Genomic DNA, 19,271 nt, shown 5'->3' with positions numbered 1-19,271 from the left:
CATAATATTCTCTCTTAAGGCATTACATGCCGTAAATTTTATACCGGTGGTCCATAACTGTTCCCAGTCAGTAAACATAATGTCATAACCAATGTCCTGTGCCCATTTAATCATAGCTGATTTAACCATTTCATCCTGTGTATTCCATTTCAGCAGCAAGTTATACATTCTAGACAGGTTCTTCGTATTGGGTTCTAACAGTTCTGTTTCTAACTTTGACTTCTCCACCTGGAAGCCGATTTTCCTATCCTGTTTGAAAACTTCATTTATCTGGTAATAATGTAGCCAATCTCTTACTTTAAACTTCATTTTCTCATAACTCTGTAATTTCACATTTCCACCTTCTTGTTCTACAATTTCCCAATATTTTGGCCATTTAGATTCCATATTAAGTTTTTTAACTTCCTTAGCCTCCATTGGTGACAACCACCTAGGGGTTTTATTTTCCAACAAATCTTTATAACGAATCCAAACATTATATAATGCTTTCCTAACAATATGGTTTTTGAAGCTTTTATGAATTTTTACCTTGTCATACCATATATATGCATGCCAACCAAATCTATTATTGAACCCTTCTAGGTCCAAAATGTCTGTATTCTCAAGAAGTAGCCAGTCTTTCAACCAGCAAAAAGCTGCTGCTTCATAGTAAAGTTTTAAGTCCGGCAGGGCAAACCTGCCTTTCTTTTGCATCAGTTAATATCTTAAATTTTATTCTGGGCTTTTTGCCCTGCCAGACAAATCTCGATATATCTTTCTGCCACTTCTTGAAACGGTCCATTCTGTCCACAATCTGCAATGTTTGAAACAAAAACAACATTCTTGGCAAAACATTCATCTTAATAACAGCAATTCTGCCTAACAAGGAAAGTCTCAAATTTGACCATATTTCCAAATCTTTCTTAATTTCTGTCCAGCATTTCTCATAGTTATCTTTAAATAAGTTCACATTCTTAGTTGTTAGATTAACCCCTAGATATTTCACCTTATTTGCTACCATTAATCCAGTTTCACTCTGAAACTTCTCTCTTTCTTCCACCGTTAAATTCTTTCCCAATACCTTTGTTTTTTGTTTATTTAACTTAAAACCTGCCACTCGACCAAAAACTTGTATTATCTCCAAAACTTTTTTCGTACTAGTGTCTGGCTCTTGCAAAGTTAAAACTAGATCATCTGCAAATGCTTTCAACTTGTATTGTTTAGCTCCGACCTGAATCCCTTTTACCAGCTGGTCCCCTCTAATCATATTTAATAACACCTCCAGAACAGTTATAAAAAGTAATGGGGATATTGGGCACCCCTGTCGTGTCCCTTTTTCAATAGCAATTTCTTCAGTAACCACGTTGTTTACAATTAGTTTTGCTTTTTGTTCAGAATAAATTGCACCTATACCATTCTCAAAACCTTGGCCTACCCCCATTCCTTTGAGATTCTTTTTCATAAAACTCCAAGAAATATTGTCAAAGGCTTTCTCAGCGTCCACAAATATTAATACTGCCTTAGTATTAATATTATTCTCAAGTAACTCCATAATGTCTATTATATTTCTCACATTATCAGATAAGTGTCTTCCCGGGAGAAAGCCAGCCTGGTCTTTATGAATCTCACCCACCAAAACCCTCTTCAGTCTTTTTGCCAAAATGTCTGCAAAGATTTTATAATCCACATTAAGCAATGATATAGGGCGGTAGTTCTTAATCTGGTTCTTTTCAGTCTCTGATTTTGGTATAAGTGTAATATATGCTTCTTTCCACGATTCAGGTGCCTTCTTCCCCTCCAAAATTTCATTACAGACTTCCTTAAACGGTTGAATCAGCCAATCTTTCAGAGCTTTGTAGTATCTGGAAGTCAGGCCATCTGGTCCTGGAGATTTTCCCAGTTTCATGTTTTGAATGGCTCCCTCTATTTCTTGCTCAGTTATTTTCTGGTTCAAAATCATTCTACTTTGGTCAGATATTTTTTGTAATCCATACTACTTTTTAAAGAATTCTTCCATCTCTTTTTCCTCCACCGGCCCTTGTGCATAAAGTTTCCTGAAATAACTCTGAAAACAGTTTCTAATCTCATTTGGCCTAAAAATGTTTTTTCCTTCAACCTCTAAGCTTGTAACCGTATTCAACTTTTGTCTCTTCTTCAATTGCCATGCCAGAAGTTTCCCACATTTATCTGCCGATTCAAATGTCTTTTGTCTCATTTGCTTTATTTTCCATTCTATCTCCTGGTTCATCAATTCCATATACTCTCTCTGGTAGTACTTTATTTCTCTTAAAATTTCATGAGACTTTGGCTTTGATCTCAATTTCTTTTCACCTTCTTTTATTTTTTCCAAAATTTTATTTTTCTTTTCATTCTGCCTCTTCTTTTTGAAAGTATTCTGCTGTATCAAAAATCCTCTCATAACAGCTTTACTTGCGTCCCAAATTATTCTTTTTTCCACCTCTGTTTTCAGATTTATCTCAAAGTAGTCCTTAATAGATTTCTGGGCCTTTCTGTACACCTCTTCATCTCTAAATAGGGAGTCATTCATTCTCCATCTGAAGGAGCCAGCTGTTGTTGTGTTCATTTCCATCTTTACGGCTACCTGACATTCAGAAGGCATCTTAAGGCAGCCCTGTTCAGGGAAGTTTTTAATCTGTGATATTTTAGTGTATTTTTGGTTTCTATGGAAGCCGCCCAGAGTGGCTGGGGAAACCCAGCCAGATGGGCGGGGTACAAATAATAAATTATTATTATTATTATTATTATTACGGCGTTATGGTCGGAGCAAGTCTTTGGGCAGATTTCCACTTTCTTTATCTTAGGTGCCATTCCACTAGTTACCCAAATTTGATCGATTCTGGTCCAGGTCATTTTTGCTTCAGAGAAGAAAGTTCCCTCTCTCTCCAGAGGGTTTCTTGTTCTCCAAATGTCAATCAAGTCCATGTTATCTGTCATTCCAAAGAAAGTCTTAGGTAGCCTCCCATCCTTGGAGACCACCTGTCTTAGTGCTTTGTCCATATTTGTAGAGACCACTGCATTCATGTCTCCCATCATAATTATATTGTAATCCATATAGTCCATTAATGTTTCATGTAGTTTCTTAAAGAACTCTGACTTCCCTTCATTCGGAGCGTAGATCCCAATTATCAAAAATTTTTCTCCCTGGACTTGTATTTCAATTGCCAGGTATCTCCCTTGTTCGTCTTTGAACATCAACTTGGGGGCCAATTTTTCCTTCGCATAAATCACCACTCCTCTTTTTTTTACTTTATCTGATGAAATAAATTCCTGTCCCAGTCTTTTGTTAACCAGTAATCTTCTATGTGTTCTAGTCACGTGGGTTTCTTGCAAACAAATCAAGTCCAATTGTTCTTTTTTTTTAAAATATGAAAAACCTCACGTCTTTTTCTGGGAAGGTTCAAACCGTTACAATTCCAGCTTAAAAATTGTAAAGCCATATTGTTGTTTACTTTGTTGCTCCTCCAGCTGCCCCCAGCAATTGTTCTTCCTTTGTTGGAGTCTGAAGTCCAAATGTCAAGTTCGATATGTCCGCTAAGTCCTTTGCCTCAGTAGTCAGATCCACCACTCCCTTCACAAGGTCCTCTTGATTTTTTTCTAAAAACTGTTCTTTATCTTGCACTGTTTTTATTTTGATTTTTTTCCCTTTGTAGTTAAAAGACAGGCCTTGTGGGTACTCCCATCTGTATATTATGTTATTCTTCATCAACAGGGTAGTCAAATCCCTGTAGTAGGTTCTCACTTCCAAGATATATTTAGGAATATCCTTGTAAATCTGCACAAAGGAGTCTTCAATCTCCAGAGATCTTTGATATTGTAAATTCAATATTTTATCTCTCTCCTCCTTAGATCTCAAAGTTATCAGGCAATCTCTTGCTTTCTTTTTATTCTGTCTTCTACCCAATCTGAAGGCCGTAACTATCTTGAATTCCTCTTCTTTCAAGTTCGCTTGCCAAAAATCCACAAATTCTTTTGTGAGGAACTCTGCCAAATTGTCCTGCTCACTTTCTGGGACGGCCCTCAATCTCAAGTTCCTCTCCTTCCTCTGAAGATCTATTAGGGACAGGGCCACCTCATGCTCCTCTAGCTTTTTACAAACAGGTTCTAACTTTTTCTAATTTTTCTAATTTTTGCCTCCTCAGCAGTCTTACGAATTACAACATTTTCTTCAATTAATTTATTTATAGTCTCTGTATTAGATGCAACACTTTTAGTATTCAAATCAAGCTTCTCTGATAGCTCTGTTAGTTGTTTAGAGTTTTCTGTACCTTGCTTAGTCAAAGCCTCTAATGATTCATTAATTTTTAATAATGCTTGTGTCACTGTATCCATCCCTCTTTCCTGCCCTTCTACACCTGCAAGGGCTAAGCCTGATATGGAACCTCTTCTCCTTTGTGCAATTTTTGTTTTTGCTCTTGTTTTTATCTCATCCTCTTGGCCTCTCATGTCCCAAGGTCGTTCCCACAGGAATTGTTTCCAGATGGAAAACTCCACTAACTTGTTCTGTTAAATTTTCCCTCAACCCTCTAGAGGGAGCAGTTCACAGTTCAAGATACAGGGAAACAAAGAGAGAAGAAACAAAAATGGCTACAACTTATCTGGTAACTTTCCAATAAAAGAGCTGTAATTTTATATCCTCAGCCTCCAACAGTAGCAAATAAAGTCTCTACTTTATATCCAACTTGCAATACACCAACTTTGTATCCAATCTCAAGTGACAGTTCCCAGTCCCGGTGACTTAATCCTTTTTTTTTAAAGCAGTCCTTTCCCAAGGGTTTAAAACAGCAGAGTAATTTTTCCTTTCGCCTCTTTCCAGCAGGTAATACTAGTTCAAGTTCGTCCCCCCCGCTCCTGCTACTAAGGGGGGAGGTTCAGGTTCAATGCCAGGTTGAATAAAGATAGAGCTGTCTTCCGTCAAATTGCAGCTTATATATCGTTGCTTTAGCTGTCATGCAGTCCGGGAAAGGCAGACTTCCTTATTTTAGCTCTTTCCCGTTTTCAGCCAAATTTTTAAAACTTTTTCTTTAGATCCCGAAGGTTTCCCAATCTTACTCACGGGTAATTTGTAAATCCAATTGCCAGGAAGGAATCGGCGCTCTCCGTTATGGCGACGCGGCTTTACTCCACGGGCTGGGTAGCGACTCTCAGCACCGCGCTCTCACCCGCTGCCGCTCCGGAGCCTTTAAAAAGGCTCCTTCACAGTAACGGGGGGCGCTTCAGGTGCCCACCGAGTCTCCTTGTTCACAGGCTTCCACGCCTGTGATTTTAGGGGTCCCCGCTTCGCCGTAGCGGTCAGACCCGAACTCGCGGAGAAGTCTCCCTGAGCGGAGCTCAGCAGGAGACCGCCATTAAACGCTGGCGCCGACCGGAAGTCCCCTTTTCTATGCTTCTATGCACCTAATTCCCAACATGTTTCCAGGGGAATCTTTGCAGCAATCATCATTGGCTAGGAAAGTTGTGTCAATTTTCTCTCTCCCCACCCCTTACTTACTCTCAGGAGCAACCTCTGTGCCATTACCTTGAACTGCACACTCACCTGGTCAGCCAACGAGGTGGAGAGCATGCTCATTAGCTCTCTTTCAGCGGTGAGCCTCCACATCTGCTCCCACTTCATCTTGCGCAATTTATCCAGAAGTAGCAGAATGACCCCTGGAATCAACAACAACAACAAATGCAAAGAAAAGAAAATGAAAACAAGGAGAGCAAAGGCTTTCATGTTTCAGTGCTGCACTGGGATGATAATAATAATAATAATAATAATAATAATAATAATAATAATAATAATAATTTGTACCCCGCCCATCTGGCTGGGTTTCCCCAGCCACTCTGGGAGGCTTCCAACAAAGAAAAGACCAAAAATACACTAAGATGTCAGTCCCTGAACAGGGCTGCCTTCAGATGTCTTCTGAATGTCAGGTAGTTGTTTATCTCTTTGACATCTGATGGGAGGGCGTTCCACAGGGGGGGTGCCACTACCGAGAAGGCCCTCTGCCTGGTTCCCTGTAGCTTTGCTTCTTGCAGTGAGGGAACCGCCAGAAGGCCCTCGGCATTGGACCTCAGCGTCCGGGCAGAATGATGGGGGTGGAGACGCTCCTTCAGGTATACTGGGCCGAGGCCATTTAGGGCTTTAAAGGTCAACACCAACACTTTGAATTGTGTTAAAAGCAAGGACTTTCTTTAAAAATGGGAACCAGCCCATCATTTTGCAGAAAACAATTAACAGAGGAAGAGAAAGAAACTATCCTGATCAGAACACAACCAGTTTTATTACTGTTGTTTTGTTTTAAAAAATAAAGAATTAGCTTAATAATTGTGAAACTTTGGACCAAACTTGGTAAGTTAAAGACATTGTTTGCCAATGTATGCATTTCCTTTTAAAAGAAGCAGGTGAGGGGTAGGAGCTACTAACTGCTATGGATTGCTGGATACAGAAAAGTGGTGGGAAGCACCAGTGGGGGAACTCCCAGGGGAAGAAGGCTCAGAGCCAGGGGATTGGTGGTGGGATGATGATCAGGGCTTACAGAGAGAAGAAGGAGCAGACTGAGAGGAGGAGATGCTGACAGAAGAGGTAACAGGCTGTGGCAGAGAGCAGTTCAGACTCTGAGGCAGAAGTGGGGACTGGTTAGGAGGCAGAGAGACAGGATGCTGAAGAACCCTTCCGGCTGAGACCAGCTCTGCTCCCCTCCCCACTGGGGTCCTAGAACACGCAGAGAAATGAAATGGGCAGAGCATAGGGGGGTTGTGTGCAGGCACAGCTTGAGACTGTGTGGGAAGGACCCTGAAGAGGAGGACTCCTAGTGGGCACTGGGAAGGTTGGGACCGTCAGTCCTCACAGCTGCTTCATTGGGGTAAGACCTCCTAGAAAGAGTTGCTGAGACCACTAGGCTGGAGCTGTGGTTTGTTTCCTTGAATAAAGAGTTAATTTCACTGGCACCATGGGTGGTTGCTGTTGTTGTGTTGTTGTTTTTTTGCAGCTGACATATACATGACTCCAGCTCCTGACATTAACCATTTCCCCCTGCACAGGACCAATCCCAAAACATTTTCCTGCTTGAGACAGAGCACTTAATGACATTCCTGCCCCCTGCCACTCAAGTCAAGGTGCCAAGGCCAAGTGAGGAGTTGTTTTGGCACCTGAAGCAGAAAATCCCACAAATGCCTTCCCCCCTGACTGCAATAATGATCAATTAAACAAGTTACAATTTGTTGTTATTTCATGACAATTGGCAGTAGTTTGGCCTAATGGTAGGGCTGACCCCCCCACACACCATGGTCCCAGTGAAAACCCCCAAATTCAAAGCTGCAACTTGCCTCCAAAATGAAGCTGTCACTAAGCAACCCACTTTTTCTTCCTCTCCACTTATCACCCCCATTGCAAGGGCTTTCGAGAATGAAGCACCTTCCCGTTGCATTATTATTTATTATTATTATTATTTATTAAATTTATATGCCGCCCTGTACCCAGAGGCCTCAGGGTGGTTCACAGAAAAGATCAACATAAAAACCACAATATTGAAGTGCACATGAGGACAAACTGAGAAGACTAAAGTAGTTAAAATCTATTATGGTGGACTGTTGCAGTGATGACAGAGTTAACACAGAAATCAGCATGCAAAACAGGCTGCAGTCTATTCATTATACTCCAGTGGGTCTCCTCCCTCCCAGCTGTTCCGTACATAGCTGAAAACCAAACTTCAAAAAGCAGTGGATGAAGGTGATGTAGTACAAACCCTGTATCTGCTTTCAGTGAAACCTTTAAGATAGAGTCTCAGGGGACTGCCTCAATAAGAAATACCAGTGGACATAGATAAGAACCTCATTTTGGGGAACGGTAACTGCTAGTAAGTTGCTAAACAAAAAATGGTCCTGATAATGGCAGCCTCTAATGCAAGCAGGAACCGTCTAGAGGGATCAGCGATAGGCCCTCTCTCGCTTAACATCCTCATTACTGCAACAAAGGAGCGATAAGAAACAGAATATAGTTAAACTTGGAGATGCTGTAAAATTAACACATCAGGATAATAACCAAGGAGCAAGACAGGGGCTATAAGCTGCAATCACCTGCAATAGGTGAAATACCAAGGGTAGGGGGGAAGAACAAAAGCAGAAACCAAAGGGGAATGCTAAATAAACAACTTCGGCCGAAAAGGGCAGAAGACATCCAGAAAGGGTAAGTGTGACTTAAGACAATCAAAAAGGCTTCCTAGGTAGGTTGTAAAATTATATTCACAGGAACTTATTGCCACCTCCATTTCATGTCCTGTCTCAAACTACATTGATTAAGAAATATGTATTCTGAACCAGCCAATCCACTGGTTGGGTGAACCACAGGTGGTTTTTACAGAGCAATCCTAGACATGTATACTCAGAAGTATGCCCTATTCCGTTCAGTGTGACTTACTCCTCCGTAAGTGTGCACAGGATTGCAGCCTTATTGACTCATCCTATTGGTAAAAGTTAAGGTGTTGTTGTTCGCTTGTTTTTTTAATATAAAGATTGACATCTAGTACAGCAGGTATTTTTTTTGTCCAGGAGAGAAAAATGTTCCCAAAATTGGGGGAGAAAGGTTATGGATTTAACCTGGCACTACTACTCAACCAGAATCTATTGCCAACAGAAGAATTTGTACAATAAAAAAGTGCATTTAAGTCACCTCCCCAAGTGCATTTGAATGACATTTTTCACAATGATCCATCTGGTATTGAAGCATTCCATTATATCTTCTTTGCTTTCCTGCTGCAAGAAGTCATCAGAGGAGGAAAAGGTCATCACCATGCCCAAAATCTGTCCTGATGAAATGCTAGCCAACCTCTTTTCTAACTGGCACAACTGATTTTCTTTTTCCCCTTTTTAATCCCCTGAAACATTTGCCTGGAAAAAAGAGCTTTAATCCTGTCAGGGGTTTGCGTGTGTGACTGAGAGTGAGAAAAAGTATTTGTGGCCACGAATACCACCAAGGAATGATTGGCTGAGGCTGAAGGTCATTGTAAAGTGGAATCTTCCCATCATAGATAGATTGATAGATTAGATAGATTATATAGTAAAGTAACAACTCCCCTCCCTGTTGTGGATTACCTCCAGACAGTAAGGACTTTGGTTATAAGAATAAGGTATAGAGAGAGGAATAAAATAAACCATCCCTCACTCAGACCCTTAGGATGTGTAAAACTGGTTTTACATTTACATTTGAAAAACAGGAAAAATGATCTAATAAATACTTATTTAAGAGAGTGCTGTGGGGGTGGCATTTATTGTTATTTCCCCCCTCTGTTTCCATATTCTTCTCCCAGGCTGGCAGATTATGGTGTCACAACTAAAGAGATTAAGGGGTTATCAACAGTGGCAGCTGAGAGGCAAAGACTGGAAGGAGACCAAACACAAAGGCTGAAAAATGCAACACTATAAGATATTTGACTCAAGAGCCTCTAAAACAATTTCAGAATCATTATTACTATTACTATTACTACACAGTGGCATGGACATTCATTTAAAATCATCCTGGAATGGATGTGTAAATGATTCCCACTCTTAATACATAGAAAGGATACTTTTGAAAATATTGCTGAACCATCCAGGGTTTGAACACCAAAAAAGACAGAGATGCAATAAAGGGCAGCTCAGCCTGTTGCAGTTTGCAATGTTTACTTCTAAGAAGGGCACAATTTCTATCAGTGTTAGCAAGATGAAGGAGTGTATGCCACGGGGATGAATTTATTCTATTCATTTCATATTAGCAGCATCAAAAAAGCCCCCAAAACTGAAGTAGGCAATAAAGGAGTTTTTGCTTCCTAGAAGCCAGGGCTCAAACTGGCATTCTCTCCAAGATTCATGACCCTCACATTCGTTAAGAACTGCATTCAGCTGTGGGAGTGTATGTGACAAGAGAGTTGCCTCACAAAGTCCTTCCTCCCCCCAGAGTCATGCTGAGTGCAATTCAGGCTAGATTCAAGATGACAAACAGCAGAATGCAGGGCAGAAAGGGATTTGTCCTCATCTGTTTGTGCTGGGGGAGAGAGAGATGGGAGGTGGGAGAACAGGGGAAATCAAAGGATTTTTCCCTTCCTTGGACATCTGGCTCCAGCTGCGATCCTTTCATCTTCCAATGACAGCGCAGCAGCATATTTTCCCTTATTCTCCCACCCAGGAGGAAAAGGGGGAAAGTTTGCCAGCACTTAAGCACAAAAGAGTGAAAGGCAGATCTTCTTGAATTAGCAGGGTGACAACTAGTCAGACAAGACTCATCTAACAAATAAGGAGCAATGTTATAAAGGCATGGAGGTCTCCTGTAATTCATGTTCAGGCCTGTTGCTTGGGGCTATGGAAATGTAGTTACTTAGAGACACTCTGCTTTTAAAAAAACCTGTTTCTTGGCTCACTCTCCCAGCCTATTTTAGGAACTACATTAGTATTAATCTCACCAGTGTGAAAGGCAGGAAAAGGTCTTGCCCATCCTCAGATATCAACCCAACCCTTAACAAAATAAAATAGATTATTTTGCTTTTTGTATCACAGACTGTGCCTACATTTTCCACCTAGAGGAGAACTGAATAGGCTTCTTTATCACTGCAAATCAATTTGTGCCCCAATCCAAAGTTCTCAAAAGAAGCTATAACAGACCCAAAGGACAGTTGTGTTACAAACTTACCAAGTAGTTGTGAGGCAAGGAAGAAGGGCTACCCCTATGCTATCCATATAATCAGTTATCAGTAATCAATATATTCATATATGCTCACACATAATCAGGGCTTATAGTATTTTATAATCCATTTTGAATCGAAGGGAAGCTGTGCCTTAGCTAATTGCATACTGCTTGAAACAGCAAAATTAGGAGCCGACCTTTCCCCTACAAACATCCGTGTACCCTGGACAAGGGGAAGACGTGAATCAGAGATTCTGGTACAAAATCCCCTCAGATACAGGCTAAATTAATCCACAGAACAGGAAGAGCAAAACCACAAAATCTCCAAGCTCCCTGTCCTGTCATAACTAGGGGAGAGGTTAGACAGAGCGTCACTGCAAGCATCGGAAAGCAGAACTAGAACTCCGTGCTTGACCAGTGCTTGACCAGGAGCTGGTAGCATGGCAAGAAGCTTGCTAATTGGCTAATTTTCGCTGGCAATATCGTGACTGCCTCATGGTTGTCTCATGATCTATGATTTGCTGTGATCTGCTCAGGTATAAAGACCTCTGGATTTCTGTCAATCGGGGTCCCAGTTCCTTTTGGAAGAGATTCCAAACTGGGTCCTTATTGCCTGGCAATAAACTTCACCTTCTTATTCTCCATTGCTGAGTCTGCCTGATCCTTATTTAACACCAAGCGAGTACCTGCTTACGTTCACGTGCTTCAGTTGTAAATGTTTACCCCTGTAAATGAATTATACCTTTTGGGGATTCAGCCCCTAGTGGATGTTGCTGCAGCTGAAGAACTAAGTAGATTCAATGAGTCAATGAATCAAAAATCTAGAGTCTACTGTATGCTTTTGTTTTATTGCTTTATTACAGTCTGTTGACTGTAATGGATCGATTGATCTCAGTGACAGCAGGCTGCTGCCTTCATGCCCTGCTTGTGGGCTTTACATAGGCATCTGGCTGGTGACTGTATGAAATACGATGCTGGACTAGCTAGGTCTTTAGTCTGATCCAGCAGAATACTTCTTATGCTTTCACTTAGGCTCTCTCTTGCTCTCATCTCTGCCCCTATCTATTATGTAGGGATATTATTATTTAATCAATGTAGGGAAGCAACATGGGTAAAGGGGATGAAAGCATTCAGTAAGTGAGAATCATTGCCACTAGTACCGCTACTACTATGTAGTTTCATGGAATCCCCATTACCTATTATAGGGCTTTTGTTCAGTTTAGTCACCAGGACAGCAATGCTTGGCTTTGATGTGCAATTCTTCTGTCTGGGCTAAAATTACTGATGAGAAGCCTCCCATCACTAGAAAGGGAAGAGCACTCCTGAGATTGGAGCAGCATAATTAGTTATATTCTTTGGTTCTTACTTCAAAATGTATGCTTCCTTCAGTGTCCACAGCAGGATGGAGGAAAACAAGAATTCTTTTGTACAAGCAATTTAGAGTGCAACATACACTTCTCCATACATTTATGCTCTGATAATGGGGTCTTAAATCAAACTACAGTGGCATTATTTCCTCATTTAAAAGTGGGAATTGAGACGTGTCCTCCTCCTTAATGGGATTACTTTACATTCTTCAGAAAAAACAAGGAATGCCAAGAAGTGGACCAGAGCAAAAAACCAGTTATTAACAAAGCTTAAGGTAAAAGGGCCCCAGTGCTTACTGCTTCAACTAAACGAGGCATTATTGTGCTCTAGATCAGGGATGGTGAACTTTGTTTTCTTGGGTGCTGCTCTATGCTCCAGACAATGGTCTGGGAGCCAGAAGTGTACAGTGGTACCTCAGGTTACAAACTTAATTTGTTCCAGAGGTCCGTTCTTAACCCAAAACCGTTCTTAACCTGAGGCACGCTTTCGCTAATGAGGCCTCCTGCTGCCACTGCCCTGCCGCCATGCGATTTCACTTCTCATCCTGGGGCAAAGTTCTCAACCCGAAGCATTTGTAACCCGAGGTACCACTGTACTTTATTAAACAAACTGGCATTCTCATAAGTGGCCAGGCGCCATAACAAAACAGCCTAGGACAGCCTAGGCAGTACCTTCGGGACTGCCTCTCCTGGATTGCCCCGCGGAGGGCCTTAAGCTCCACAAATCACAACACTTTGGAGGTCCCAAATTGCAAGGTGGTTAGATTGGTCTCAACTAGGGCCAGGGCCTTTTCAGTACGGGCCCTGACTTGGTGGAACGCTCTGTCACAAGAGACTAGGGCCCTGCGGGACTTGACATCTTTCCGCAGGGGCTGCAAGACAGAGCTGTTCTGCCTGGCTTTGGTTTGGACTCAGTCTGACCCTTATGTTTCGTTCCCCTTAAGGTTTTGATCTATGGGGTACTTTTAAAATGAGGCTGCATTTTAAATTGCATTTTAACCTATATTTTAAATTGGGTATTCCCCCCCCCCATTATGTTTTTATTGTAATTTTATTGGTGTTAGCCACCCTGAGCCTGCCTCTGGCCAGGGAGGGTGGGGTATAAATAAAATTATTATTACTATTATTATTATTATTATTATTATTATTATTATTATTATTACAAGAAATGTCTCCCTTTCTTACAACCTGGAGTCATTAAATATTTTCCTTAATGAAACAGTAGGAAAGGTTTTTTATGTCTCATTGATTTAGCTGAAAAAGTTCCTTAGAGGGACACAATCTGGCCTATGGCTCCCCAGCTGGCCACCTCTGTTGTAAATAATTTAGCTACACGAGTAATTACATTAACTGCTAAAAAAACAACGGTTGCCATGTCAGCTTTCCCCAAACTGGAAACCTCCAAATGTCATGGACTACAGCTCCCATCATTTCTGACCATTGGCCATGCTGGCTGGGGCTGATGGGAGTTGTAGTTCAAAACATCTGGAGAGTACCAGGTTAGAGATGGCTGCAATACATATGAGAATGTTAGAAAGAGAGGACTAATTTATCCACTGCAATGCCAATTTAGGTCTATTTTTTTTCAGAGTAGGCAATGGCTATTCCATATTTAATGGTCATAGAATCATAGAATTGTAGAGTTGGAAGGGACACCGAGGGTCATCTAGTCCAACCTCCTGCAATGCAAGAATTAAATGAATTCCTCCTGGACTGCCATCCCTAAAGTGCATAAACTAATATAAGCTGATAATGAGATGTGGGGAGGATGTGTGGGGGGGAACCTGAAGTTCGCTTGCTGAGTTAAAGCCAGTTTTGGGACATCCAATATGTAAATGTTGTCAGTGGCTCATGACAAACAGTATGAGAAGAAGCAGACATTAAAAAGCTCAACTGCTTCATTAGTGTTCCACTGCTGTCAAAATGCATAAAGCTTTCTTCTCAAAGCAAAGTTGATTATCATATTGTCCTGATGCACTCAGACCTCTAGTAAGTTCCATATATTCACCAGCATTTAAAAACAAATCAAAATCAATTAAGTTTTGTGTACAAGCATATGTTTCAGCAATATGCATGCATACATGCCATGGTATGCAAATGAAAAGAGGTTTCAGAAAGGCCACTAGAATGGAATCATTAAACAAAGATGTGTATTGTTTAATTACTGTAATAGGGATCTTCAGCTATCACTGCCACTTCCAGAGTTGCTCTTGCCTGCCTATAGACCTATAACCTGATCTATTCCACTAGTGGAAACCTCAATGGCATAAATAGGGCCTAGGGCAGAGGAGTCCATAGAAGATCAAACTGCCTTTTGATGAAGCAGCACACTGCGTCTTAGTGGAATATTGGCTCAAATACTACAAGTAAAGAGCGGCTGTCAGTGGATTTTGACTTCGACCTGGTTTTTTTTTAAGATAAAAGATAGCTAATGATGTGTGCCATCCTGTGAAATTTTAATTCCAGTCAAGAATCTAGCTTTCAAGCTCTCCAGAACTCTCTGTCATGCTAGACATTAAACATGGCTGGAGAGAATGGGGTGGAGAAAAAAACTTGGTAGGTGGCGAATCCATGGGTCTGCATTGGATAAGTTCTAGCCTACACAACTGTATCTAAATTACATATTTCATCAATTTAAATCCCAGAATTCATTATTAAGGCAATACCTGTGTCACAAAATAGCATGCAAGCCTTCAAACCCACCAGAACACCATCTAACTATATATAGAGAAAAACAATGGCTGGCAGTGAATCTATGAATGTGTAGCCTGCCCTGGGACTAATATTATAGTTTTGCTGAGGCCCTGAGGCAAAGCATTAATGAGAGCAAAAGCAGGGACAGTTTTCCTTGGGGAAGTTTTGTAAACTGTTAAATTCATTTAATTGTGCTGATCTGACTTCACTCATGCTTTATTGAAGAGGCAAATAATCCTTCCTTCCTTCCTTCCTTCCTTCCTTCCTTCCTTCCTTCCTTCCTTCCTTCCCTATTTCTCCAGTAACCATTAGGGTTGACAGTTTCTTTAAAGCTTACTTTTCCATTCTAGTCTAAATAGTTCCAGGGCTTGGTCCATTTGCTTCTCCATTATGGCACCGTGATTGATTTGCCTGTGGCTTTCATCTTTCCTCTGCCTTTCTAGAGATTTCTGCCCCCCCGCCACCAGTTGTGTTATTTGACAGCTGCTCTAATTTACTGAGCTGGTATCTGATAAGACTTGAGTTTCCTTCACTATTTCTTTACCTTCCTCAAGAGATTTATGTCTTTGTTCTCCTCCGGGAGCATTGAGTCAAATAATACATTTCAATTTTTACTGGATTTCTTTATGGCAGGGTATGCTGACTCTGTCAATAATCCATCCTTCGCTGTCTTCAAGAGGTTGAGTGTCTCACTCAATGACCTCTTGTTCCACATTTTTGAAAAATGTTGTTCCATTTACGGCAACCTCCTATCCAATCTTCTTTCCTTTCACTGGCTTTCCATTCACCTCTCCACCCACTTTTTAGATTCTCCTAATCATACAAGCTGAAAAAGGGTGAGGTTTAATAGATATGTCAGAGACAACTGAAAAAGTAGAAGTATGAGTAGACTAAGATCTATAAGAATGATAATGCATGGGTATGTAAATTTGCAAACACAGAAGAACCACTATTCAAAGTGCACATCAACTATTCTAACATGCAGTGAAGATGCTGCGCACAAAAGTCCTTAGACACAAAGGTCCAATTTGCTTGAATCTTCTTCTTTTCCTTAAATGAGATATTACACAAATGGGGCCTCTATGGCTACACTTTACCCTATGTGCAATGGTGCATGCCAGTTCCTCTGCCATGGGAAAAATACTGTTGACCAGCTATGTGAATGGGCCCAGCAATGAAGGAACATGAGTCCATCACCCTGTCATAATCTTATTTTTATATATTTTACCGTTGTCCAGAATACCAGCTACAGAACTGGAAGAAAGCAAAGTCGTTCTAGTTCAATTACCTTGTCCAAATGTAGCACACCACCCATCACCCAATGCTGCCTATACAATCCTTATCATAACATGATGCAATCAAAAAGTAAATGATGTTCAGCAAATTTGCCTCTTGCGTCAGACTTCTCTGTCCCCACCTGTTGCTGGCAACTTCTAGATTAGGCTTCCCTAACCAGGTGCCCTCCAGGTGTTCTAGGCCACCATTTCCATCACCCAAGCAGTTAGCAATGTTGGCTGGGGGGGGTGATGTCTAAAACATCTGGAGGCGGCCAGTTTGGTGAAGCATGTTCTAGGTCTACAAGTCTCCCACAACCACCCCAGATCATGGATTTGAATCTGGCTCTCCCTATATTAAGACCAGCACTCTAGCCTGCTACTAGGAAGATCACTGTGATTGAGAAGATCAGTTGAATATGCTCAAGAAGTAGGTGCTACTTTCTCTTTGCTCTGTGCAATGAGTGTGGTGCTATTGCAGAGTAACAAAGGAAGCAAACCTTGGCTTGAGTGGGCTGACTTGCATGGGCATGGGATTGAACAGTAACTTCAGAAGCCATGAACAGAAAAAAAAAAATTAGTTAATTAATTATCTAATGCAAACATATGCCCTTGTTTGGCCCTACAGACTTCCTCCAGCAAGCATATTCCACTGGTAATCATGCTTAGTCTAAATTTACCCTTCCTGGGAAAGTACCACTGACTTTCCCCATGGGGAACACCTCAGTCATCTGGATGTGAATTCTGATTGGCTTGGTAATGACCACTCTGCCATTCTGCAGTAGTGAAATTATATTGATACGTCTGGTAATGACTCAGTATTTGAATTAATTAACATTTAATGAACCCTCTTTCCAGTACTATCATTAAGGTAATCATCCTTTGTGTTAGAGCTAATGTCCATCAGGAAGCTTCTCTCCTATAACTGTGCTTCCCACACATCCCCAAACTATCCAGCCATCTGGATACTCCAAAGAGCTGCTCCACATTCCGTCTCCAAGCCTGCTTTGCCCTGTGGATGGCTACGGGAGCACACCTGCCTTTCACTTAGCTTGATACTGTCCCCCTGCCTCCTTGCCTCTCAGATGTGTTTGCTATTTTCTTCAGGTTCATCAGGACTCTTGTATCATCAACATCATCATCCCATCTTTTCTTCCAAGTAGCTCAAAGTAGTTCCTCAGTTAATCCCTACAACAAATAGGTTGGGGCTGAGAGGCAGTGAACTGGCCCAAGATCACCCAGTGAGCTTCATGTCTGAAAGAAGATTTGAACCCTGGTCTCCCAGGTCCTAGTCCAACACTCCAACCACTACACTTCTATTAAAAAAAAAGGAAGTAGGAAACGAAAGCTAGTAATATCCCTTCATGGAAATTGCTTCTGTTTTTTTTTTTTTAAAATTACATTAGGAGACTTCTCAGGAACCCAGGCTGGTAGTCAAACTTTGACTTGAAGTCCCCCTTTTTTGCCTGAGCCTGTGGTGTCTGTTCAGGAAGCAGGAAGCTGATATGCTTCTCTGTACTGGAAGGACAGGGCGCCCAGTCAACTGAACTGCTGTAAGGAATCCATATGCCGCAACAATATCAAACAATATCAAATAAGCAGGTCACGTTGAAACTCAGGAAACAATAGCTCCTTACTCTCCCTTCCTTGCGGCAGGTAACCATCGGTGTTCATCTTTTCCTCTAATCTTTACCTTTCTTAGTTTCCAAATCTTTATATCTTTCTGACTTTGTGTTATCCAAACCCCAGCCACCTGCATTTGAGCATTCCCTTGTAGCCATCCTGCTCTATATATTGCAACTCCATCTTTTCCTACTGCTCTCATAGAAACAGTTTTAAGCTATTGGCCCAGGCAAATGTGGGTTTGGGTAGCTTGTGTAACAGCTAACCATCTTGTTATTTTAAATGACTGAATTGGAGCTTCAAGCCACAAAGCCCTTTTACTCACTGCCTACAATTTTGTGTAAATAAATATTTTGCCTGAATTCATCTTGACATGTGTTATTCCTTACTAATCCCCTCTAGTAAATGTAATTGACATTTATAAATTGGTAATGGCACATGGTGCAACAACCACCGTGGCATGCATTCATCTTCAGATTAAAGATCCTCAAAGGTTTTGCTTCCTTGAACTCATGTGTAACATATGTATTCAGGTACATGTGTAAACAGAAACATGAGCAGTCCTGTTAACAAGATGCTCTGCCACACATCATTGCTTTACTAGCTTAGCCCAGACTATCGAAGACCAAACAAGAAAGGCAACCTTACCGTGGTTCTGAACATAACCAAGCTCTAAGGAATGGTTGGCTCCAGAGTTGTGAGAGAGCTCACAGAACACTTTTCTAGATATCCTTGCAGTATCAACTAAGGTGGTATAAAACTAAAGGGCACCCTCATTTCATGTTGCAAATTATGAAGGGGCATGGAAACAATATGAACAAATTAATGTAGACCAGAAGTAAAATATTAAAAATATGAATGTCAATTTGGATTTAGAAACATGTGGCAAACAATCCAGAGAACAGCTGTTAAAATTGAAAGTGAGTGATTTTTTTAAAAGTGATATTGAGATGGGGAAGGAAATGACAGAGAAAATATAAATAGTAGTTTTTGAGCATTAATAATTTTTAAATTTCAGCTGGAACTTTCAAATCTAGGAATGCAGGTTCTGATTATACAAGCTTACTTATATTTCACCAAGTGAATCCCCCTCTCCAGCAACTGAGTGCAGGAGGGGGAAAAAACCCCCAACCAAAGTGCTGTGAAATGAACTAGCATATAGTTTGGACAAGTTATAATGCCATTAAGTACAGGCTTAGGTAGAAATGCAAGAAATGATTTGGGCAGCCCTCTCCGTCAAATACTTTCTGGCTTACATCTGTCTGGCTATGATGGTCTTCAGGTGGGATACATTCCCCTGTTTTTCAGAGACTGCTCATAAATTGGAAGAGTCAATGTTAAGAGTCAATGTTAACTTGAGGGCAGAGGGTCTCTCCCTCGAAATCACCTGATAAGAGGCACTGGCAGGAGCTGTGGGAAGGAGGCATCCTGTTCTCTCAACATGGTCCAACGTGCCCCTGATGGCAGGGATTCATAGCCCTTCCCTCCTCTCATTTCACTAATCAGAGTTATTCAATTAGTTCCATGTTGCAATTTGGCCTACCTGTGTTATAACCTCTCCCAAGGGCTGGCCAGGGACGGTGGTTCTTCCAGAGGTTCCCAAGGTACCAGTCACTCTGGTTCTCCACTAAACCAAGAACCTGCTGTCCTGGAAAACAAAAAAACAAGGACAAACTC

General features: G+C 41.2%; 1 protein-coding gene across 1 annotated transcript in view; it reads right to left on the bottom strand.

Annotated features, from left to right (window-relative positions):
- LARGE1 (LARGE xylosyl- and glucuronyltransferase 1) overlaps positions 1–19,271 on the bottom strand; it is a 319,140-nt gene that overhangs the window by 58,530 nt on the left and 241,339 nt on the right. Inside the window, exons 7-8 of the mRNA XM_053407478.1 lie at positions 19,138–19,242; positions 5,534–5,646 (exon numbers count right to left, since the gene is read on the bottom strand). Of these exons, the coding sequence (XP_053263453.1) occupies positions 5,534–5,646; positions 19,138–19,242 (218 nt within the window). The remainder of the gene's footprint in view (positions 1–5,533; positions 5,647–19,137; positions 19,243–19,271) is intronic.

Source organism: Podarcis raffonei, chromosome 10 (genome assembly GCF_027172205.1).
Source record: "Podarcis raffonei isolate rPodRaf1 chromosome 10, rPodRaf1.pri, whole genome shotgun sequence".
Lineage (NCBI taxonomy): Eukaryota > Metazoa > Chordata > Lepidosauria > Squamata > Lacertidae > Podarcis > Podarcis raffonei.
This window is presented reverse-complemented; position numbering and strand designations above follow the sequence as displayed.